At 55.9% G+C, this 24,512-nt stretch overlaps 1 protein-coding gene and 1 long non-coding RNA gene across 4 annotated transcripts in view; one reads left to right on the top strand and one right to left on the bottom strand.

Moving 5' to 3' along the window:
- ADAM12 (ADAM metallopeptidase domain 12) overlaps nt 1-24,512 on the bottom strand; it is a 322,789-nt gene that overhangs the window by 118,522 nt on the left and 179,755 nt on the right. For both annotated transcript variants that reach the window (XM_008274836.4, XM_008274835.4), the window contains exon 4: nt 2,248-2,326. In XM_008274836.4, coding sequence (XP_008273058.2) covers nt 2,248-2,326 — 79 coding nt within the window. The remainder of the gene's footprint in view (nt 1-2,247; nt 2,327-24,512) is intronic.
- LOC138845273 (uncharacterized) lies at nt 7,668-12,377 on the top strand. 2 transcript variants are annotated; one of them, XR_011382193.1, is made up of 2 exons: nt 7,668-7,963; nt 11,907-12,377. It is a non-coding gene; the product is annotated as an uncharacterized lncRNA (long non-coding RNA). The 2 variants fall into 2 exon arrangements; XR_011382192.1 differs by having other exon boundaries at nt 9,140-12,377.

The following is a 24,512-nucleotide window of genomic DNA, read 5'->3' as shown; positions in this document are numbered from 1 at the left end:
AGATTCAGTCTATTTATATACAATGTGAATAATACGCTGACTTTATCTATTTTGTATTTTATATTTCCCTAGCTTATTTATTTTTCCTATCTCCTGAACTCTACTGGGTTGACGTGCTATTTTTACTCATCCTCAATGATTTGGAATTTTACATTCTATGTTTCTATTCTTACTTAAAACCACAGGGTACACACTTTTCAACATCTAACATCAATCAGCAGGGCTATGATAATTCTCTAGTCCAATACAAATCCTTAAATTGTTCTAAACCACTCTGATTACTGCTCTGCACAGACCATGCAGAGCTATTCCCCTGGGGCTGGGCTCGCCCCTGCCTCCGGCCTCCATTTCCTTCAGGGACCCTCGGCTAGCTGTTCTCGGGTGGACTCTGGGTAGCAGAACGTCCATCTCACCCTGGTTTGGCTAAAACAAGGTGAGTACACCAGTTGGGTGGACAGCCACTTCCCCTCGGCTCTCCCGTCCTCGTCCGGGGTTGCTAAGAACGCGTGCTCTGCTCCAGGGTCAGGAGTTTGTGCAGGTCTCTGAGGTCGCCCCTCAGGGTCCTGAATTCCCTAAATCCTCCCTGGAAGGAGTTCACTCTTACTCTTCCCTCTCTGCGATGTTCCTTCAAGAAGCGCGTCTCTCTTCAATTCAGTCTAAACACTGCTTCCTGCCTGCTCTCTACTGTGTTTTCAGGCCGCCGTTTCTATCAGACTTGGTCTACATTTTTCTGATTTTTCTGTTACCGTGTTCCTGGAGGTCCTAGCTCTGGTCTCTCTCATCTGGCAACGCTCGCTCGCGGCTTTTCTCATTACGTGGGTTGTAATTTTGATCTTGGTGCTCATCCTCAGTATTTTCTTTTTTGCTGGAATGAGCATTCCGTATAATCTGAGCAGTAGAAATTTCCCCACGGAACGATTTTGTGTTGGCTTTCATTCAGCCTGAGCCCACGGCGGGGCAGGGTCATTCACTGGGGACCGGTATTGAGGTCAACGTCTTAACGGAGGACTTCATTTGGACGCTGGAGTGGAGCCCAGCCCACTCGCCGTGCGCAGGGGAGGCCGGCTGGAGGACCCTTTGCTGGCATTGTTCTGCGATCTGTTTTCAGTCCAGGGCGCTGGGCACACACCCCTCTTCTTACGCCTTCTCTGGACTGCTTCTCCTCGTCCCCTTTCCACAGAGGCAGTGAGCTTCTCAGCGGCCGGTGCCCACTTCTCGTGCCCCCACACCAGCACCAGGCCCCCTCTCCGGGTCCCTTGGCCCCAGCCCCCTGCTAACACCAGGGACCACATCTCTACGATTCTGCCTCCGGGTGGTTTTCTGGTTCTTTCATCAACACACATTCCTGGAGTTTCATCCAGGATTCCACCGTGTTTTCTCCCAGCTGGGAGGGCTCCTGCAGCCCACCTCCCCGGGCGCCTGCCCCGTGTAAGTGCCAACGCCACATGCGTGATCAAGAGACGTGTTGGCCTGCGGTGGGGGAAGAAATCGCCACAGACAAGGACGTGGGAGGGCGCTTCCGCGATGAGTGGGTGCCGGCCTCCACGCTCGCCCTGGAATGCGAAGCCCCACCCTCTCTACCAGGAAGACCCCTCCTCATCCTCAGAGCGCTGCAGCACTGCCGCACTCTCTTGGCAGCCCCACGTTCACACACTGGGCCCATCACCCACAGTGTACAGCAAACACGTCTTAAAGGGACAGAGACAAAGAGCATTTTGTCCAAGTTACATCTCAGAGCCCAAACCCAGACAAGTGATCACAGGTGATCAAGGTCACGTTCCTGCACCACCCGGGGTTTTGAAGCCTTATCTGTGTCATTCCTGTCATGTTTATCATAGGCTCAGCAGGGAGACTTGCTCCCATTTCGTTAAGAACTTGGACACGTAACAGAGCAACGCTCAGCCCGGGACGACTGCGCTCCAAGTCTTCTTTGACTTTGGTTTGTTTCCCTTCGAAAGATTTGTCCAGTGGGCACCCCCCACCCCCGACTGTTGTCCCCGGGAGGTGGGCTCAGGGTCAGCCACGCAGGAAGGCCACGTCTCCACGGGCTGTCCCAGCACGTGTCTGGTCAAGGCTGGTTTCCTGGACTGACAGACAACGGGACACCCAACTGCCAAGGTACAGGCAGCACTTCTTGAGGCTTAAGTGCGAGCTCTGGGCGTGTGACTTTGCTCAGAGCGAAGCAGCCACAGATGCGGGCAGAGACCCGACGCGTGGTTCTCCAGGACCCGGACACGCAGGAATTACCGTGTAGTTTCTAGCGAGCGAGACGTCGGTACCGTCCTGTAGGTAATGGGTTTCCATGAAGTTGCTGGCAATGAGACCTCTGTGGAAAAATAAGAGCAGTGTAAGAATGGGGGCACAGGACCGCCCCACGTGGTGCCTGGGAGCACCTGGGCCATGGGCAGCAAGCTGTGGCCCCCTCCCCGGTCCCAGGTCATCCGGTGAAGCTCTCAGGGGGGTCTTCGATCTGTTCAGGTCAGGACAGGGGAGGAGCCCAGGCAGGTGTGTGTTTTGTAGCTTAACCCCCACGTGACCCGTTGTGCACCCATCTCTCTGCTGACCCCTACACCCTGCCCACCCGAGTGCACACACGGGCACAGGCCACACACGTGCATGTGAGCACGCACACACACACACCCTGTGGCTCGGGCAGGCAGATTTCCAAGTTGGGGACATCATCGGCTTGCACGGCTAGAGCCAAAGAGGATGCGGCAGCTTGCTGGAGAGGGCTGGCCCTGCTGGCCCCCTCCCGCCAAGGGGAGGGAACCACAGCACGGAGGTGTCACAGAAGACAGGGGACAGCAGCAGAGATGCTACAAACAGGGACGGACATCCCAGGTGCAGACAGACAATACTGGACGCATTGACATGCTGCATTTCCAAGATGCGCAGAAGGGATAAACCTCTTTGTAATCTCCCCGGGCTACAAGGAGATGGCAGACTGTATTCAGCCTTCAGAACATTTTGGAATCTCCTGTGCAACATTCCCTGGTTCACTCCTTCCAGCCAGCCCTGCGGCCGACTCCCGCTCCGTCTGCTGGGGCCTGCAGGCCTTGGCTCCTTCAGCAAAGCCTGCGCCTTCTGCTGTGCGCCACCTGCCGCCTCCGTTCCCCAGGCCGACTCTGCCCCTGACCTGCACGGGCCGCCGCACGCTGGGCTATGCTTCCTCTCTCACCCCTGACCTGCACTGCCCCGAGCCTGAGGCCTGGTCTCCATCTCAGCACAGAGCAGGTGCCCAGGAAACCCCTCCTGTGATCGGGTTGAACAGACAAGGAGGAAAGCTGGGGGCCTGCGCTCCCAAGCCCTTTAGCTTTCTCTTGCACAAGCAGTGCTTCCATAGTGCCGGCTCCAGGCACAGGCGTCACCGGAAGCCACACCTCGGAGGCAGAGCCCAGCCTGCGGTGGCACTGTGCACCTGCTCCCCCTCCCCCAGCTCCTGCTAAAGACCGTTTGGTGCCTTCCTGCTGCACGGGGGTGCAGCCCCGTGCCTTCCAGGTCCCTAGGCACTCCCTCCTCGTCCTGCTGTAGTCCCATGGCACAGGTCCAGGCTCCTGCTGGCTCACGCTATCCTTGCCACTGCTGGCCGCTGGCTGGATCCAGAACATTCCAGACCCTCCCCCACTTAGGGCCTTCGTGTTGGCTGGGCCCCGTATAAGAAGCTTCTCCGGGCGGCCTTGGGACAGCTGACCGCCTCCGACCCTCTGCTCTGAGTTTTCCAGAGCGGCTTCCCTGAGGGCCTGAGCCGCCCCGGTCCCCAGGCCTGTACCGGGACACCGTGAATGCCCTTTTTGCTTCTGCCTCTTTTTCCCTCCAGGGTGGAGGCTGCCCCACCCATCAGAGAGCCCACCGTTCCTTCCTCCTTTCCACATGGGTCCCTGTTGGCTGGGCAGGAACCCGGGCAGGCCCCAAGTCAGGCCCTCCGTGCCCCGGTTAATCATTGCAGCGTCTCGCCCTGGGAGTCGGTGATGATGTTCATCTCCACGTTAGGGAGACGCAGGGAGGCCAGCGACCTGCCCAGGGCGGCTGTCTGTGGCAGTGTCCCAGGGGAAGGGTGGCTTTGGCCCCGGTGTCTCAGCTGCCACGTGGCCGATGGTTTCAGAACTCCTTAAACCAGGGAAGCAGGAAGGAAGAGTTAGGAGGTCGGTGTCATTTATTGAGACCGTGAAGAAGTCGACGGCCCTGCCGAGGCTTCTCTATTTCTTTGAGGCCACACATACAGCTTGGGGGCTGAATCACTCCGTGTGACGCATTCGTACGCGAGACTCACAAGGCAGCCTTGCCTGTCAATGGGCACAGGAAGACACAGCAGATACTCGGGGCAATTAACCCACGTGTGACGCGGGCCTCCTCAAGTTCTCCCTCCCAGAGACCCTTCTGATATTCAAAGTATCTGCCCTGCTTTCTGCCAAAGATCGACTTTACCACAAGTGATTACTGCACTAATCACAAAACTGTGGAAACACAGCTACCAATCCTTCCCACGCGCGATCAAGTCCCAGAGCTTTCACACCGCACCGCACCTCAAACAACCGGCATCAGAATTCAGCGTCAAGACCAGGCTTCCCTGGGCACTGTCTCCCCCTGAAGCGGAACCACTCCTCAGCCAGAGCTCAGATGCATGGCAAACAGCAGGAGGACAAGCAGGGCGCACAGGCAGGACCCGTGATCCCTGAACACCCCGCCACACGCGAGCTGGCCTGAGCCGTGGAGGCGGAGCTGCTGTCGGGTCCTCTGGCTATTTCGTAGGCACCAGACAGTGGGATGCTCTCCCTACATCCAGTGCCGGGAGGTGGACGCTGAGACGGTGAGCCGGTGAGATGGGCCCTCCGGCAGCCCTGCTCAGTCATTGCAAACAGCCGCGCTCCGTGCTCTCCTGGAGAAGGCTGGCACAGCCTGGTCAGTCGCCCACACTCTGGGTTCTTGATTTGGGGTGGGGGAAGCAAGGCCTCACCGCTGTCACCTCTGTGCCCTTTGCCCCTTGCACTTTCTCACAGCAGCTCGACAGACAGAGACCCTGCGGATGGCCACGGGTGGCAGCTGCCAGGCTGAGAACAGAAATGCCCAGAGGAGTCAAGAACTCGATTCGACCGGACTCCAAGGGCTGTCCCTTCCTACCCACTGGCCTACACGGCCTTCCCAGGAAGAAATGCCCGCAGGGGCTCTGAAGACCCAAACAGAGGCACCAGCAGAACCAGACGCCATGTTTTTCTGGAATATTCTTTTCCCCAAAACGCTGGGACAAACATTTGAAAACGGGGCTCGTGCTGTTTTGCTTCACACTCATTTCAACTTAGTCACATAATCCAAATTATTTTTGGTTAGAATTTCAGCGTTTTGGGATCCTCGCTCTTTGGAACAGTACATCTGTAAGAACAATGGAGCATTTACATTCCATCTTCTTTGTTATTCTCTCTTTACTAAAATACTTAGCATGATCAAAACAACTTTTGTTTTCCCATGGAATGGATTAAGAAGAAAAGAGAGGGGGATGTTCCCTGTGCCCAGCTCTTTTTCATTTGGTTTCACAAAGTATAATAAAGAAAACTGTTGATACAGCATTTTGGAAGTTGTAGGGAACAAACAGGTTTCCTGTAAAATAATTCCTTGGGCTCCTGCTCCCAGTAGAAATTCCCAGCACACGGAGCCCCAGTCAAGTCACGGAGCTCAGACCGTGAGATGCCGTGCGCTGTTTGTCCTTTGGGGTTGTTCCGATGCCCCCACCGCTTCACCAAGTGCCCGGGGCGCACATGAGGGTCCTCAGAAAGCTTGTGGGAAACAGGAAGTTAAAAAAGACGCTTCTAGTGGTGCCCCACCCCCATTTTTGAAGTCCACGCAGAGTGTTTTCCTAAGAGCCATTTCCCACGAGCTTTTTGTGGGCCCCACGTGCCACCTCTGAGGGCTGCAGACTTGGGAGGTCTCTACGCACAGCAGTGCTGATCTGTCCACCACCCTCTGCGGCAGAACCATCAACACAGGAGGCCAGGGGTGCGCTCCTGCCCCAGCAGCACTCGGGGCCGTCACTCGCAAGGTTCTTGCAGCTTTGGGTTGCCTAGTCCCTGATGTCAGGAACACGGGCAGCTCGAAGTCTTGACCATGGACTGAGACGCTGTTTTAGGCTGCGCTGGAGGGGATCTGGGTGTCCTCCCAGTGCACTAGCCACCCAAGTTTCAGCAATACAAGTTTAAGGAAAGAGTAAGACTGTGGATACAGAAGTTGAAAACCTCACCCACCACAGCCACGTCTCAGAGAGGGGACCACAGCACAGGATCAGGAGCCGGGCCTGGCGCCCTCCTCTGAGCTGTCCACCAGCCCGGCACAGGTGCAATAGCTGTGCCCCTGAAGGGTCTCGCTTTCTTTAAAAACCACAGTTGGCTGTGCCGGCAGCAACAGCACCAGCAGCCAAAATTCGAGCACATTCGCGCATCCTTAAATTCAACTTTTACAACTACTTTGTCAGGGAGGTGTTTGAGACGAGAGCCAGACGCACAGAGAAGTTAGCCAACTTGTACAGGGTCACACAGCTAGCACTGGGTAGGCAGTTTGCCCTCAGGGCTCATACTCATTTTGCTGTTTGGGTTGGGTGGCTGCATTTCCCATTTGTTGCCGGGGTCAACGGTGAAAGGACAATGAGGTGAAAGGGACAGCGATGGCTCTGTGAGGCTCTCGCCTGGAGGACAGTTGCCCACGTGTGGCTGTTTCTGTGTCGTCGGGATGGTAAAGGTGATGCTATTCCACACCCAAAGGTGCAGGGAGAAGCTTGCCCGTGTGTACTCCCTCACCGGTGCTATCTTATCTGAGAATCACCAAGCAGACCTGGCACCAGAAACAAAGCCAGCCTGCAGTTCAAGTTCTTTGGGGTCACCTTGCCCTGGGCTGCGGCTGCCACTTCCAACTTAGCAGTCCCTGAGATCCACGGTGTGGCTGGCCACGGACATGTGACCATGAGTGGCTCTTTAAACCATCCCGAGAACACTGAGTGCTGGGCCTGGCCTTGGGGCACGTCAGGTCCAGCTGCTGCCTGCAACACCAGTATCCCATGTGAGTGCTGCTTCGAGCCTTGGAGCCTCTGCTTCCCATCTAGTTCCCTGTATGACCTGCGGAGGCAGCAGAAGACGGCCCACGTGCTTGGGCTCCTGCGCCCACATGGGAGACCTGGATGGAGCTCCAGGCTCCTGGCTACAGGTTGGCCCAGCTCTGGCTGTCATAGTCATTTGGGGAGCAAACCAGTGGATGAAAGATCACTTTCTGTCTGTCTTTCTCTATGTGTTTAACTCTGTCTTTGAAATAATAAATAAATCTTTTTTTTTTTGACAGGCAGAGTGGACAGAGAGAGAGAGAAAGGTCTTCCTTTTGCCGTTGGTTCACCCTCCAATGGCCGCCACGGAACAAATAAATCTTAAAAACACAAAAAAGGAGCACCAAGGGGTTGGTAAAAGGCGGTTTTGCAAAGGCAAGCACGGAGGCTTAGGGAATTTGCTCGAGGTTGCACCCCGAAGTGCAGAGGCCCGAGGCTGTTGGACACGAGCACACCTCACGTCCAGCCCTCGGCCTCAGACCCTTGTAGACGGAGAACCAGCCTTCCGCTCCCGTGCAGCAAAAACTCTTAGTTAAATTCTTAGTTCCGACCTGATCGGAACACTGCATCTGGTTACTAAGGGGTTAAAGTGAGGGCTTGAGATGCCACAGGAGCTGGGCGGAGTCTTTCCTGTTCCCCTGGAAGCCAGGTCCTGGCTCCGGAAGGAATGCTGCCGTCCATATATTTCCAAGTAATGAAACCACGGACGGGAGACACATCTACCTTCCAAACCCTCCTCACAGCAAGGCAGCGTGGCAGCAGCAGGTGAGGGAGAATCTGGCTCGGCCATTTTCAGCTTTGGGGACCTTGGGCAGAGCATCTGAGCTCCCGCGGGGACCCACAGTGCATGTCTGGCCCGCATTCTGCAAGCAATTCTTCGTGCTGGTAAGTCTGCGGGCGCCCATTCTCTCACACCCGAGCTTTTGCAATCACCTAGGCCAATGCCCGTGTTCTGTCTTGCATCATTCGGGTTTGTTGGTCTTTCAACAGCCACAGCGAGGTTTTCCAAACAGAACTGAGATCCTGCCCCGTGTCCACGGCAAGCCCTCTCTTGCTTCCTACAGATTCAGCGTGGACTCACACCTGCTCCATCACCCTGCTGTAGCGTGAACCGGCACCTGCTATGTCCCCCGGCCCAGCTCAGCCCACTGCGGCTCTGAGGCCTCCCTAGGGTTCCCTAAGGCCTCCACCCTTGGTGTCCTGCCTGAGTCCCTCCTTTCTCTTTGCCTGGCCAACTCCTTACTAACCCTCATCTCTCGTTTGGGGCAACCACCCCTGCCTGCCCATTGTTCAGTCTGGTTCTCCTTGTCCATCTTCCCCTCGGGATCCTGCCACGAACCTTGAACACCGTCTACTTCTTCTTTGCCCTGACTTGTGTGAGCTGTGAGTCTCCCACCAGGGCAGGGGCTCTCGGGTCCCCTCTGTTGCTGGGATCCCAGTGCCGGGGCTGGAGCAGGTGCCTACTGCAGTTTAAACAGGAGGTGGACGGTTGAAGTTCACAGTCATGGCTTGGCTGGTCCTGGAAGCTGGGGGCTTGGCCCAGTGGTGGTGTCCAGGAGGTGGGCCCAGCAGGAGGTCTGCGGTCTCAGGGGCACCTTCAGAAGGGAGTTCTCATGAGAGGGTCGCTAGAAAGGCCTGTGCTGGTCCCAGGGACTGAGTGCTCACTGGTTCTCCCTGTGACCCTGGCTCTGCACGCACTCTGCTGTTGCTGCCCTCCGGCCTCAGTGGACGCCAAGCCAACAGGGTCCCCTGATCTCAGGCTGTGACCCTCCAGGAGCCAAGGCCGCCTCTTTCCTTCACAAGTAGGCATTTGTGACAGTGACGGAAGCCGCCAAATACACACGGAATGAATCAATCAAAGGCAGTCCCAGGTCACAGAGCCACTTTTGGTCTGCTGCTGTTTAGCATCTGAGAAGTTTATTCCTGCTTTAAAAAGTACAAACCAGGGCAGGTGTTGGGACAGCGTGTGCTAAGCCACCGCAGGGATGGGCTGCCCACATCTCACGCTGGAATGTGGAATGTGAGAACCTTCACGTCTTGGTTCCTCTGCTTCCAATCCAGCTTCCTGCGGACGCACCTGGGAGTCAGCAGAGGGGGACCCGAGCGCCTGGGTTCCTGCCCCCAACATGGGAGACCTGGATGGAGTTACCGGCTCCCGGTTTGGGCCTGGTCTAGCCCTGGCTGTTGCAGGTGGTTGGGGGATGAACCAGTGGATGGAAGATCTCCCCCAGCTCCCTGGGGTCACTCTGTCTTTTGAACAAGTAAATAAATAAACTAAACATAAATAAAACATAAAAGCCACCACTATCTCCAAAAATTAAATACATATTGGCAGATAAAAGATACTTTTGATCTTTAAAATTCTGCCATCTAGAGTATTTCTGGTCTTCGGTTCATATGGTGGAATGTATACGTGTGTGTGTGTGTATGTGTGTGTGTGTATGTGTGTGTGTGTGTGTGTGTTTAGGGGCGGGCATTGTGGCTCAGCGGTTAAGCTGTCTCTTGAGATGTCAGCATCCCACATCTGAGTGCTGGTTTGAGTCCCGGCTGCCCCACTTCCCATCCAGCTCCCTGCTAATTTTCCTGGGAAAGCAATGGAAGATGGCTCAAGTACTTGGGCCCCTGCCAACCATGTGGGAGATAGGATGAAGTTCCAGGCTCCTGGCTTTGGTCTGGCTCATTGTGGCCATTTGGGGGCGTGAACCAGTAGTTGGAAGATCCCTCTCTCTTTCTCATGCCCTCACTCACTCTGCCTTCCAAATGAAAAAGAGATTATAAAATACCTACAAATTCACCTTCAGAGGGCATGTCTTAGTCTACCGCACTAAAGGCATTTCAGCCAGGTGAACTGGAACCAGCAAGTGCAGACGCCTTTCCCCGCGGGGATCACAGCTCTAAAGCTTAGAAATCAGTGACCCACCTGATGCTCGAGTCGCCACTGGTGTGAGCCCGCCTCTCCTGCACAGCCCGAAGCCGCGAGTGCAGCGGGAGTCCAGCTCGCCGGCCCGGTAAGTGGTTTCCCAGAAAGCTGGACGCGCGTCAGCTCCGGTTTCCACGCGGCTCCGAGAGCGACTTGCAGTAATAGGTGCTCTGAGGCCAACGGGGATTTTCTTGGCCCGGCGGAAGCCAGCCAGCCGGCTCCCGGGCAGACCTGCGGGCTGGCCGGCTGGGCTCTCTTAAAAACTGACCTCCAATGAACCAAGCCCACAGAAAGTGCGTTAGATCAAACCTGGGCCCTTCTGCCTGCTCAAAACAGCTTTGCTCTGCAAATGCCCGTCACGTGGCTGTCCGGGGAGATCCGAGAGTGACCGGGGACAGGGAAGGCGGCCCTTGCTCTCCACGATTTTCTAAGTCAGCTCTTGGGACTGCTCAGAGCCTTGCTGTGGCCGCCAAGCACCGCACTCAGGTTTTCAACTTCTGCTTTTTAAATAAGGGGCTCCCTGAACGTGAGCCCGGGGGAGCAGAGCCCACCCACCCTTTGCAGCTTTGCCTGTCAAGATCCTTGAAGCTGACTCAGAGAACCCCCTCCCTCAACCTGCCAAAAAAAAAAAAAGCCACAAGCTTTTGCCAGAACCAAGCGGCACCACTGCCTGCAGGAGAGCCATTAAGAAGAGACGCGCGTGTCTTTGGGACAACGAAGGGGTGTAAAATACGAAGCTGTAACATGAAGCCATAAATCCCTTCTGAACTGCAGCTGCGGGGTTCTTTCAGGATGTTCTCTTCTGCTGTTCTTTTCAAAAGAAACCTCGACAAGAAGCACTCGTAACACTCCCGAGCAGCCGGCTTCCTGCCCCCTCCTCTGCAGTGCTTATTGGATTTACCACCTGATCGACAACTGGGCTTGTTTTTTTGTTTGTTTTCCTTCAGTCTGGAGGGGTTTGCATTCAGATCTGATGCTGTTGAGAAGCCTGGAGAAGAATCTACAAATGGTAGACATCAGTAACAATGTAGCACCCACCGGGTCCCCTCCAGGATGGAGGCCAAAAAAATCAGTCAGCAGCCCCAAAGCTGGACCTGGGAGCCACCTGCCCCTTCCACATGGCCAGCCCTGCGGTCAGCAGCACCTTCCACAGTGCCTGGGTGTCTCACTCAATCCTAGCCCTGTAGGCTACAAGAGTTCCATGCATTCTAACAGCGAATTTTCTACAGGCAGAACCACAGTTGAGAATGTAGGGAACGTGAGTTAGCTGTGGGTTTAAGTTAAGTAATGCCAGACACAACGAAGTGCCACCCTGGGCCGTGGAAGAGAGTGAGGGAGACTTTAACAGGCATCACAGTCGCAAACTATAAAATTAATTAAAAACCATGACAGGGAGATGAGTCAGCTCGTGTCTGATTGACGGCATCGTCCGTGACATTGGTGATAGCTTCAGCACCCGCGTGCTGTCCAGGCACTCAAGTGTGTCACTCCCTTGGGTGTAATTTTTAAAAGCCGCTGGCAGCAGGACAACAACAGGGTTTACAGCACCAGCTTGAGTATCAGAGCTTTTCTCCTCGCCTCCTGTTTTGTTTTTAAAAAAGGCAGAGAGAGAGTGAGAGAGAAATAGAGATCCTCCATCCTCTGGTTCACTTCCCAAATGGCAACAACAGCCAAGGCTGGGCCAGGTCAAAGCCCGGAGCCCAGAAATCCATCCAGGACGCCAACATGGGTGGCAGGGACCCAAGCACTTGGGCCATCCTCTGCTGTGCCTTCCCAAGGGCATTAGCAGGGCGCTGGATCAGAAGCAGAGCAGCCGGGACTCGAACCAGCGCCCCCCGGGAGGCTGGCATCGCAGGCCTGACACGCTGAGCCGCACGGCCAGCCCGAGCTTTCCCTTTCTGGTTGCAGCTTCTCCACACTGACGTCCCCATGATGAGCTGGCTACGGAGCAAAATCGGACACGCACTCAACGCACCCGGCCCGGAGCAAAACCTCGCTTCCCAGGGTGGACTTTGGCCAGAAAACAAGACACACTTGCTCCCAGGATTTGTGGCTTCCCAGTCATGGGTCTGTTACTCAGACGATGATGTTGTGGTTTCTTTAAAAAGGAAAACAGAAGAACACTTCCTACAAAGAACCCAGCAACTAGAACACAGACGGGATGTATGGTTTCGTTTTCACACAACACTCTTGCACGCAAAGCTGGGAACGGGGATGACAGCATCCGTGCTACTAACCTCACATTCTAAGAACACGCTCCAGAAACGAGTTCTTCATTAAAAGCTGAAAACTTTCCATGTGTCTGGGGGGAAAAATAGCTAAGTATGTTGAGGAGGAGGGAGGCATAATTTAATGATTAAAAAATGCAATTTACAATGATCTGCCTCAGTAATCCTTCCAAATAGTTCCATGAAGAAAAAAGGACTATAATCACCTACAAGCTTATTGAATGAATCAACACTTCTTGGGGCCACAAAACAATTATGTGTTAAGTGCACTCCCTGCACATTCAAAAACGGAAGAACCGGCTCCGTCCAGCGAGAAGATCAAATGTCGCATTAGTGCTTGTTATTGTTCCCACAAGCGTGGATAGTTCCACGATGAAACAATTGCATTTCAGCTCCCTGCCGGCCAGCGTGGTTGCGCCCAGGCCTCTTGAATCTGGACCAGTGATCAGAGAGTCCTGGGGGATGGCCTCTCGTCTTGCTGGGTGTGACAAAGGCACGGAGGCTGTACACGAAGGTGCCTGTGTTCCTGAAGATTCACACTGAAGTGTGAAGGGCAGAAGGGCCGCGGTGGCTGGTGCCTGTCTACAGGGACCTCGGGGCGGGGGCAGAGCAGGAAGCCCGCCTGGCAGCCTCCTAATGCCGCAGCGTCGGGTGAGGGTGCCCGGCTGGGCTCCCCAGCCTTGCCAGTGGTGACGTGGTGCTAGGCTCTTCTTTGCTGGGAGGGGGGCTCCGTCCTGTGCCTTGTAGGATGTTCAGCAGCACCCCAGCCCCAGCCCCCACCCACTGGCCAGCCCAGAGCAGTCACCCTGGCTGGGTGTGAGCGAGGGGTGACCACACGGTGCTCCCTTCTTTGGGATATGTCTATCACAGGTTCAGGATAAAACTCCCGAAGTCCACGGAGGAGCAAGGGCAGGACACATCACAGCGGAATCCATGCTCTGGGGCTGCAGAGTGTGACAGCACGCACCAGGCACCCAGAGGTCCCCCGCGGCCTGGACACACAGGAGGGGCTCGGGAGCCCCAGCCAGGCCAGGGGCTCAGAATCCTGGGGGCCTGCGTCCAGGAATGTGCATTTTCCAAAAAGAGCTTTAACGTTCTTTGGAAAGAATTTCACACTTACAGGAAAACTGCAGAAACTATCAACTAACACGTACAAGGACACCGTGAGAAGTTTCCGGACACGCATATCACAAGGCCCATGCTGCCACGGGGTCTCTGCCCCACGACCCCAGCCTGCTCAGTGATTCTTAAGGTAGCACTTCGCATCCTTGGCATCAAATTAGTAAATCGGTATCTTTCTGCACCCAAATAAGTTTGCCTGTAAATAGCATCTTCCACAGCTTTTGTAAGTACCCACTTAGGTACCATTTATCCAGATTCACAGGTTTTTAAAATTTATTTATTTATTTTTAAAAATTTATTTATTTATTTCAAAGTCAGAGTTGAGAAAGAGGGAGAGACAGAGAGAGACAGAGGTCTTCCATCTGCTGGTTCACTCCCCACGTGGCCGCAACAGCCAGGGCTGGGCCAGGCCGAAGCCAGGAGCTTCTTCCCAGTCTCCCACATGGGTGCAGGGGCCCAGGCACTTGGGCCATCCTCTGCTGCTTTCTCAGGTCATTAGGAGGGAGCTGGATTGGAAGTGGAGCAGCCGGGACTTGAACCAGCACCCACAGGAGATGCAGGTGCTGACTCGAGATTCACCGTCTTATTTCACTTGCCTTACCCTCTGTGCCCCGCCTTGGTTTCTTCACACACACACGCACTCTTTTCTGTTTTCCTAAGCTGTCCCAGGGTAGGTTACCTGGATCTCAGATGCTTCCTGTGAACACAGATTACCCCCAGCCCACTCCACGTGTGTCCCAGCACACTCCACGTATGTCCCAGAGCACTCCACGTGTGTTCCAGCCCACTCCACGCGTGTCCCAGCACACTCCATGTGTACCCCAGCACACTCCACGTGTCCCAGAGCACTCCACATGTGTTCCAGCACACTCCACGTATGTCCCAGAGCACTCCATGCGTGTCCCAGCATACTCCACATATGTCCCAGAGCACTCCACGTGTGTCCCAGCACACTCCACATGTGTCCCAGCACACTCCATGTGTACCCCAGCACACTCCACGTACGTCCCAGAGCACTCCACGTGTGTTCCAGAGCACTCCATGCGTGTCCCAGAGCACTCCAAGTGTGTCCCAGAGCACTCCACGTATGTTCCAGCCCACTCCACGTGTGTCCCAGAGCACTCCACGCATGTCCCAGCACATTCCACGTGTACCCCAGCACACTCCACGTGTCCCAGAGCACTCCACACGTGTCCCAGCCCATTCCACGTGTGTCCAAGCACACTCTACATGTACCCCAGCACACTCCACGTGTGTCCCAGAGCACTCCACGTGTGTCCAAGCACACTCCACGTGTGTCCCAGAGCACTCCACGTATGTCCCAGAGCACTCCACGTGTACCCCAGCACACTCCACGCGTGTCCCAGAGCACTCCATGTGTGTTCCAGCACACTCCACGCGTGTCCCAGCACACTCCATGCATGTCCCAGCACACTCCACGCGTGTCTCAGCAGTGACAGGTGACCCAGTGTTGCTCCCACCACATTTTCTGAGTCTGCCCGAGATCAGCTCTTGCGTGAGGGGCTGTCACGTCCCCTTGCCTTTTCTTTAGGCACCTAGAGAGACAACGCACGCACCACACGACTGCCATGTGGCACGCACCGTTCAGCGCTGCTCCGTGCAAACCGCACCTCGGCGCAAGGTCAGAATCTTTCCTCCCTCCTCGACCTCGTGCTCATCACCCTTCCTCCCCAGATCTGGGACACTCCTGCTACCTTCCTGTGCTTTTTGACAATCAAGGCATTTTTGAAGAACACAAAATCTGGGTTCGTCTGATGGTTTCTTGGGACCCAGTTGAGGGTCCCGAGGTGACACAGCCTGTCAGGGCAGAGACCCCACGCCTGCCCGCCTGCGCCTTGCTGAGCTGTGGCTGGGGGAAAGCCAGTGGGGGGGGTGCTGATTCCCCCTCTCTGCCATTACACCAGTGGGGGCTACTCCGGGGGGGCTTGTGATGAGGAGCAGAACCTGGGCACGCAGTCTTTGAGCGTCCCTCACAGAATGCATGCTGTTTGGACAGAGGGCAGGAACACCCACGGCCTGGGGGCTGGCCCCTGCCTCTCCGCTGTCTGCACGCACCTGGAGAGCACAGGTGCTTTTCCGGTCTTGCCCGAGAGGGCCAAAGGCAGCTCCTGCCTCTGCTGTGTGTGGCTGGCTGTGAGCCCTGCTCTGCAACACGGCCGGGTCTCCGGCGGATCCCCTGCAGCCCGCAGGCCCTGGAGGAGGGGAGGAGGGTGCCCCCTTCTCAGTGTCCCCAGAGGCAGGTGGCAGCATAGTGGCCTCCCTGCAGTGCCCCGCCCACCTGGGAGTCCTGAGTCCCCCAGAGGCTCCTGCCTTGAGCCCCTTTGCTACAATCCCCACAGCAAAACATGGCAGCCACAGGGCATGGGGTTGGGAGAGGGGTCCCCACCCTGTCCTCCAAGAGGAGCAGGTGCCAGAGCAGGGGCTGATGGCCTCCAGGGGCACGGGCCGGACGGAGCGCCACAGCAAGCCCCGGCAGTACTACCTGTGCCCCTGGCCCAACAGAAGCTGAGGCGGCCACGTCTGCTCCAGATGTGCAGGGGCCGGGGAGGGAGGAGGCACAGCCGGAGGGGGGGAGCCAGAGACCACCTTCAGAGCCGGCGTCCTGCCAGAAACAACGGCTGCAGGGGGTCGGCGGCGTGGGCAGGCAGAGCCCCCCACACCCACACGTGGGGAGGCGGTCGCTGTGTCTTCACAGAGGGCAGAAGCCTCCCGAGCCACGGAAGCCACGGGGAGGCCGCCGGGCCACACAGCCAGGTGCTCCGGGCTGCAACGCGCCTCCGCGCGGGCTGGCCTGCTCCCAGGGCGGCTTTACAAAATATTATTATTATTTAATCATAACAATAACAATGGCTCGGAGAACACAAACCCCCAACAGGCAAAGCATCGGAGCAGCAAGGAGAGGTTTCTGAGGATTTTGTTTTAAACACGTGTTTCTCCAATAGCCAAGACGTTGCCAGAAACGCAGCGCTGTGGCCCCGTCCTCTCGCTCTGCTTGCGCCCCACAGGGGATGGGGCCTGAAACGCCCGCCCCCACCTTCTGTCCCACCAAGAAATGCCAGAGACCGCACACGGTGCCTCTTCCGAGCCTTTGGTGGGGGGAGGGGGCCTCTTCCCAACACCCCCAGCTCCAGGCTCACCTCCAGCTGGTGGTGGAGGGAGTGAGAAGGTCCCTCATTCGGGTTCTGGGATTCCCCAGGCCTTGCCTCCTGCAGGGGCACCGGCGGCATTGCCCCCCCCCCCAGGGCAGGGGCACTGGGGCATTGACCACCCCCCCAGGGCAGATGCTGTGCTCCCCCTCTGGGCAACACAGGCCCTGCGGGGGCACCCCCAACCCGAGTGATGGAAATGACACTCTGTGTGCCAGACAGCTAAGGGGACACCAGTCCTCGCGCCCTCCCGCTGTGGCCCCAGTTCATGCATGGGAGCTGAGCCGCACAGTCCTCAGGCCCAGGGTCACAGACCCGATCCACAACTGAAACAAAACAGGCCATTCATCCAGTGCAGTCACTGAGGCCGATAACAACTGCGGAGCGAGCCCCCACCAAGCTGGAATATTCTTCGCGACTCCCACTGGAAAAGCTGTGGGGGCAAAGGCACCGCAGGCCGCCCTGGCCCTGGCCCTGGCCCTGGCGCCTGTGCACGGAGGCTCCCAGCTCCCAGGACGCCCCGCCCGCTGCCTGGGGCCAAGGCGCCTTCCTTCACGGGGGATCAGGCATCACGGGGTCTCTTAGGAGATTCACTGACCCAGGACACCAGGGTGTTCCCGAAAGCCGGCGGGTGAAGCTGACGACACACACGATGCAGCGAGGACCCAGGAGCAGCCCAGAGGGCAGAGGTGCCGCCCCGGGAGCTGGGGCGCGTGCAGGGCCGCTGTGCATCTGTGCTGAGTGGGCACACGGCCCGCGTGGGCGCCTTCTGTGTCATCTTTGCTTCACAGGCTGACACGGGGCCTCCGTTTCGGTGGTGTAGGCCGTGGCAGTGTAACTCACACACCACCCTCCAGTTTAAAAATAGCGACCCTCGGGGCGGCGCTGTGGCGTAGGGGGTAAAGCTGCCGTCTGCAGGGCCACTGAGGGGTGGCCGACCTGGGGGGAGGGGGCGAAGAAAGCATTGGCACACAGGAGCAGCTGGGGCTCCGCCTCTCCAATCAGGGCTTGGCCAGGTTCTGGACGCAACTCAGGCCTTGGAGGCTGGATCCTCACTGTGGTGGGACCTTTTAGGGTGGAGGGGCAGGGGGGACCTTCAGGTCACGGAGGGCACTGCCCTCCAAGCGGTCAAGGTCGTTTTCAGGGAACCCTGCGTGACTTGTCAAGAGAGGATTGCTACAGGGGAACAAGCAAGCCTGGCCACGCCACTGTCCAGCCTCCGTGGATTCCTGTCTGGGGACGTCCTCCTGCCCCTGGCTGCCCTCCACCACGAGGCCCTCGCCACAGCCACACTGAGCCTGCACACGTGTGGGCACAAGGCATCTCTTTACCAGCAGCCCCGCCCCGGTATTCTGTTACACAGTGGAGGCAGGACTGAGGCAGGCCCGTTAGACTTTAACAAGAGCCTTTCTTTCCACTTGCACAGAGGCGCGTGAACCCGACGTGTGTCCTGCTGTCACAATGCACGTGGGGCCCACGTACGGCTTCCACCGCTGCAGGTGCACAAGGAGAAACCCTTATGCGAGCCTCTCGTGAAGGGGGAGGCCAGGTTGTCAAGAAAATGCTGAGAACAATTCAGCACCACTTTACCCCGGAGGAGCCAGAAGCATCAGATTGTAAATAAAGGACAGGGTCACACAGGCGCTACGCGGGGGCAACATGGAACACACTGGTAATTACCGACGGGAACGCGGACAACGGCCGCCATCCGTCGAGGCCCAGTGACATGGCATGGAGGGCGTTAATATTTTGTGAGCACACTGTCAAAGGCCCCAGGACTCTGTCCGATTTGCAGAAGAGACAACTAAGTCCAAGGAGATCAGGTGACTTGTTTCCAACCCCGCGGCTCACAGCCTGCAAGTGCGGGGAGGCGGCCTCGGCGAGCCTGACTGCAGAACTGTTCCACGGCTTCCTGCTCAGACGTGGGCCTAACAGGTCCTTGTTTTCTTCACCTGGGTTATTTACAATACCAAGGGCGGGGGTTGTTGTCTTGGCACAGCGGGCGAAGCTGCTGCATCCCGTAAGAGAGCAGGTTCGAGTCCCGGCTGCTCTGCTTCCAATCAGCTCCCTGCTAATGCATATGGGACAGCAGTGGAAGATGGCCCAAGTATTTGGACCCCTGCCACCCACGTGGGAGATCTGGATGCAGACCCAGGCTCCTGGCTTCAGCTTGGCCCAGCCCTGAGCAATGCAGTCATTTGGGGAGTGAACCGGTGGGTGGAAGATCTCTTTCTGTCCCCCCCCCCCCGCCTTTCTGTAACTTTGCCTTTCAAATAAAATAAAAGTTAATCTGTAAAAAATATTTTAAAAAAGACAGAAGCCAAGAACATTTTGCTTTCTGAAAACGGGGAGGAAGCTTGGGGAGGACCCAGATACAGAGCCGAAAGCAAACAAGAAACAGAGAGCAGTGACCGTGAAGTCCAAAGAATTAATGGCACAGCGAGTCACCCTACACCCACCTGACTCCAGGCAGCAAAGATTGGGAACTGGCTGCCACTGGAGCCAGGCCTTCCGTGTCACTACATTTGTGGTGGAAAAGGAAAGAGGGGTTTGCACGTGGACAGAGGGGCTGGGTGTGAGCACTGCACCACGCAGGCCGGGGCAGCCCATCCAGCTCTGCGGGTACAAACCCCTGTGTGTTGATTCAACAGCAGTCGGTGACCTCAACTCGAATGTAATTTTTGTCTCTAATTTTGGATTTTTTTTTACTAGTGGGGAGAGCTTTTGTGTTTCCTTTATCGACAAGTCAAACATCACGGCCATCCAGAAGTCTTTTCTATATTAGCAGCATTATTGCTCTTGGGCAGAAAATAAACACAGTCTCAAGGAGTCAAGAGCACAAACCAGCGGTGTACTGATGGGCCAAGAGCCGAGAGCCGATGAACGTGGCCCACGGTGACGCGGTCCCAACTGGTGTTCATGCAACAGAGACAGTGTTATACCTAGAGTCTGTATCAATCAAACATGTGAGAAAACAGCGAGAACTATTTATATTTCCCTTCTGCTTATCCCAGTCCTCAGCGGAAGGTTTCTTAGTAAACATATTTATGATAGCTCTGCAACCAGCAATTGAAAACTTACACAAGTTGTCAGAGTCTGTTTCTTAAAACCAATGCATTTCCTTGTTTGCTTATAAAAGTAATTGTTTCCTACCCTTTCGTTTTTGATATTGAAAGTACCAGAACAGAATAAAAACAGATAGAGAAAACACACACACACACACACACACACAGGAGACTAAAAGATGAAACTAGGGACCGGCGTCTGGCTCAGCAGTGGAGACGCTGTTTGGATGCCTGCATTCCACATCGGGTGCCTGGGTTCGAGTCCCAGCCCTGCTCTCCACTCCTGCTCCCTGCTAACGAGGGCTGCAGGGATGGCTCGAGTTCTTGGGGCCCCAGGACTCGCGTGGGAGACTTGCGTTGGGTTCCTGATGGCCAGCTTCACTTGTGACCCGGCCTTGGCTGCTGCAGGCACTGTGCATGGCAGATCTCTCTCTGCCTGTCTCTCTGACTTTCAAAAATAAAATAAATGAAGTTTTTAAAAAGATGAAACCAGACTGCTTCAGGAAGAATGCTCTTGCGGGTATGGAAAAGCAAAGGAGACCGGAAAACACGGCTTCCGGCCACCCACACCCCCGCGGGCAGCCTGAATTCCAGGCGTTAGGCGTGTGGGAACCGCCCACCTCTCCCACCAGGGTCGGCTGCGTCCTGATAAAGCCATGGTGGGTTTGGCACAGCTTCCTCCCCCTCTGCCGTTACTTGGCACTGCTGCGGCTCCTGCGAGTAACGGTGAGCGCAGTCTGGGTTCTTTGCTGGCTCCTTTCTATTCTGCCTTCCTGTTTTTGTCATCAATCGTCCTCAAGGCACAGTCCACCGGCACCACTTTCTCTGCACCCTGGCCTCGGGGTGAGCTGGCCTGATCCATCAGAATCAGCCCAGGTTTCTACAGCCCCCACCGATGGCGGTAAAGACCACTCCGCGATAAAACCCACAAGGCCCATCCCAGGGAGAGAGCCGAAGCGATTTGGAAACGTTTGGGCTTTGTCAGGAAAAATGGGTCATAACTTTCGAATGCTGACAGAGATGTTATGGAATCATGGGGACTCTGTGTTCTGATTGTGTTCAATATTGGGGGAGGGGATCTTGAGTGAATCTGTTCATTAATTCAATCCACACTGAGTGCCCACACATGCCAGGCTGGGTACAGGGGACATAAGGATGAATGAGACCAGGGTCCACGCACTCTGGGACCTTCCAGCCACAATGTCAACAACGTGTGACAGCCGCTGGGACAGCAACTGACGTGAGACAGGCAGAGCTTGAGAGAGGAAGCTGTCAGCTGTGACCGGGTAGGTGGAGAGGGCTGGGGGCCAGGTGTACGTGACGGCTGCACACAGACGCACCCCTGAGTTCTCTGCTTGGCCTTCAGAGACATCAGTTCTCTCTCGCTCTTTTTTTTTTTTTTTTTGAGAAATGTGTAAAACGCTGGTTATTCTTCAAAGAGAAATAATCTTTCAATGAAGCTTCCTAAAGTGTCTATCTAAATAAAACCAGTACAATCCATAAGTGTGACGGGAAGAGTGGAAATGGTCTGAGATGATCACAGCACCCCAGCTGTTTTAAACACCCTAAAACCCTGCCCACACGCCCGGGCCCAGTTATGGCCCTAATGTACACACATACAGACGGGTGCTTGAAATGTTCCCACGGTCATCACCTCGCAAGGTCAAGAATGTTCTCGTGGTCACTGCCTCCCAAGGGCTGAATCTCAGCTTCCTGACCACAGGGCTTAAGGTCGAGAGCTGAGCACCGCGCTCCCAGCAGGACTCAGCAGCCAGCAACCCCAAGAATCGTGGCCCTGGTGGGTGGGGGGAGTGGGTGTCAGTCCGTGGGTGCTGAGGGACACCGACTACCACACCCATGACAAAGGAAATGGAAATGTTAAGTGGAAGAGAAATGGAGACTCTGAATGTAAATGCAAGCTTGATAATTCCTACAACACATCTCACCCCCACCCCGTATCCCTCCAAGAATTTAAATCCAGGCTCTGTTAGCGCTTGCTCCAAAAGGATTTAAAACCGAGAGGCAGAGTGCTTCATTTTCCTCATATAAATATTTATGAAGTGCTCATTTGCTCTTGCACTGGAAGTTATTGATCCATTTCCCTATTCAATTATAAAATCTCATCATGTACAAAGAAGCTGCTTAGAGAGAAAGTTAATGAAGAGCGCGCCTGGGATTTCGCTGGTTTCCACCTCCCTTCACGGCACCGGAGTGCTTCTGCAGGGTCACCGTCACCGCCGTGGTCTTAAATACACTGGCGTTATTCACCCGTCAGCCAAGAGCACTCTGGGAGAGGCACAGCCGCAATGTGAAGGAGGAAATTTTAGATACTGCGTTCAGCCCGATCATTTTCCCAGCGGTTACGACTCCTCGGGCAAGGCTACGCCGGCTCGGTAAATCAGCGCTAATAAAGTACACAGCGACTATAAAAGCGGATTGTGCTACACATGGATTTTGATCATGGTTTCAGCCTTCAGAATAATCCCAGGCGTGATGCTTGTGGACAGTAACACGGCACCCATCTCTCCTCAGTTCACCGGGATTTTATCAGTCGGTGCAGTATGCGCGCATCATCGCCCAGCCGGCCGCCCAGCCTTCCAGCCATCCACCCACACGTCTGGCCGCTCCTCCACCCAGTCATCCAGGACACTTGAATTATGTGTATCCTAAGTGTCAGGCGTGGTGTAAGGCAACGAAAGACCAATGGGATCAGGGAATCAAAGAAAACCATAGAGGAAGGGGAGAGCCAGAGACAGAGTCTAAGACTTCATCTGCATTTCTTATTTGCTAAACTGCAGCTTCGTTCAACTGCCTCACCTAGAAATGAGCCAGCCCTTCGTAGTCAATGACCAGCCCTTCGCTGGCAATGGAAGGAGCTGAGATCACTGGGAGACGGGGAGACGCTCCTGCCTTTATTTGCGTGGCCTGGTCAGTGACCATCGGTCTGCTACATACACAATGTCTGTCTGTCTGTCTGTCTCTCTCTCTGACAGCAGTGGGGCATTCATAATCCCTCAGAACACATTTACAGCACGTGAGTAGGGAAACAAATCAAGGCTGAAATGCAGCTGCAATGCTGCTGGCAATGGCACGCACCCCCGAGTGACCACTGGACGGCCAGTGTGTGCAGCAGAAGCAGGCCTGACGGGCCGCCCTCTCGGCCCGCCAGCTGGCCAGCTACCCGTGCACCCTCGCAGGGCCAGGTCCACTCCGAGGCGCCGATGCGTGCAGGAAAGCGCACGGTGCGCTCGGAACTCCGACACAGAGGGTCAGGCTCCTGTGACAGCACAGAGCTTCCCTGCAGGATCCAAGAGACAGTAGAAACCTCACAGAAGGGCCGGGCTCCGAGAGCACAGTCCACCGACCACACACCTGGCGTTTCCTTAACAAGGCCCTGGATTTGTCAACAACACGAAAATCGTCCCTCCGAGTTATTATCCTGCGCGCATTCGCTTATTCCATGAACATTTACTGAATTCCCCATCTTTTCCCGAGACCCTCCTATGGTGCTGGGGGAGGCGTACGTAGATATAAAAGAGGAAAACCTCAGATGCTGCTTTGGGAAGTTTCCAGAAGCAGTGGGGCTGCAAGATGCACCCCACACGCGGAGGGGAGGAGGGGAGCAGGGTCTGGAGGGCCAGAGGGGCTCCAAGGCCAGCGTTGATGGTGGTGGGGACGAAACCACCGCCACAGGCTGGCCGGAGGGGGGCCCCCTCGCCAGCGCCTCCCCCGTCTGAACTGCCCTCAGTCGGGTCTCTCAGGACATGGCGGGTTGAGGTCGTCTCAGGAAGAGGCCGCTCACTGCACAGCGCGTGCGCCGGGGCTGACAGGAGCCAGGGCTCCGTGTCTCCCACCGCGCCCCCTGGCTCGGCCATGGCAGCTTCACACGGGGGTGCCTGGCTTCCTGCCTGGTCATCTCCTCGCCCTCCAGAAAAGCAACCTAGAGGTGAGGCTCGCGTTCCCGGGAAGGTGGGGTCCCCAGCAAGGCAGTTACTCCCTTTACGTTGCAACATTTATTCTACACTCAAAAATATTAAAAAATATTTATTTGAAAATCAGAGTTACAGAGAGAGAAGGAGAAACAGAGACAGAGTTTCCATCTGCTGGTTCACTCCCGAAATGGCTGCCACAGCCAAACCTAAACCAGGCCAAAGCCAGGCACCAGACTCTTCTTCTGGGTGGCCCATGTGGGTGGCAGGGGCCAAGCATTTGGGCCATCCTCTGCTGCTTTCCCAGGCCATTTGCAGAGAGCTGGGTCGGAAGTGGAGCAGCAGGGGCACGAACTGGCACCCATATGGGATGCTGGCCTCTCAGGTGGCGGCTTAACCCACTATACCACGATGGCGGTCCCCCAGTTTTAAAAAAAAAAATGTGTTTATTTGAGAGACCAAGAGAGGACGAGAAGAAGGGAGGAAAAGGGGGAGAAGGGGAGAGGGAGGGGGAGGGAAGGGGAGATATAGCCTATCTATTAGTTCATTCCCCTAATGCCTGTAACAGCTGGGGTTGGACTGAGACTGAAGCCAGGAGCCAAGAATTCAAGAATTCAAACCAGGTCTCCCACATGGGTGGCAGGAGCCCAAGCACTGGAGCCATTGCCAGTGCCTCAAGGGTCTTCGTTAGCTAGGGGCCGGAGCCAGGAACCAGCGCAGGCGCTCTGACGTGGGACGCGGGTCTTAGCTGCTCGGCTACACGCCCACTCCATACTTGGACTTCTCTTCACCGCGATTTCCCGGCCTCTCCCCTGCTCCTGCACAACCGCCCCTCACACCAAGAGCAAGGACAGGGTGGGGAGGGGCTTCGTCCAGCTCGCCCCCCGCCCCCACAGGCACAGGCACTACCAGCAGCTCTCTGGAAGAGCCCACACAGCGGGCACCCGCAGGAGCTTCCTAAATGGACGGACTGATGGAAAAAGGAATCCAGGAGAGGATGTTT

The sequence above is a fragment of the Oryctolagus cuniculus genome, chromosome 15 (genome assembly GCF_964237555.1).
Source record: "Oryctolagus cuniculus chromosome 15, mOryCun1.1, whole genome shotgun sequence".
NCBI lineage: Eukaryota > Metazoa > Chordata > Mammalia > Lagomorpha > Leporidae > Oryctolagus > Oryctolagus cuniculus.
Note: the sequence above shows the minus strand (reverse complement) of the source record. Positions and strands in the feature narration are given on the sequence as shown.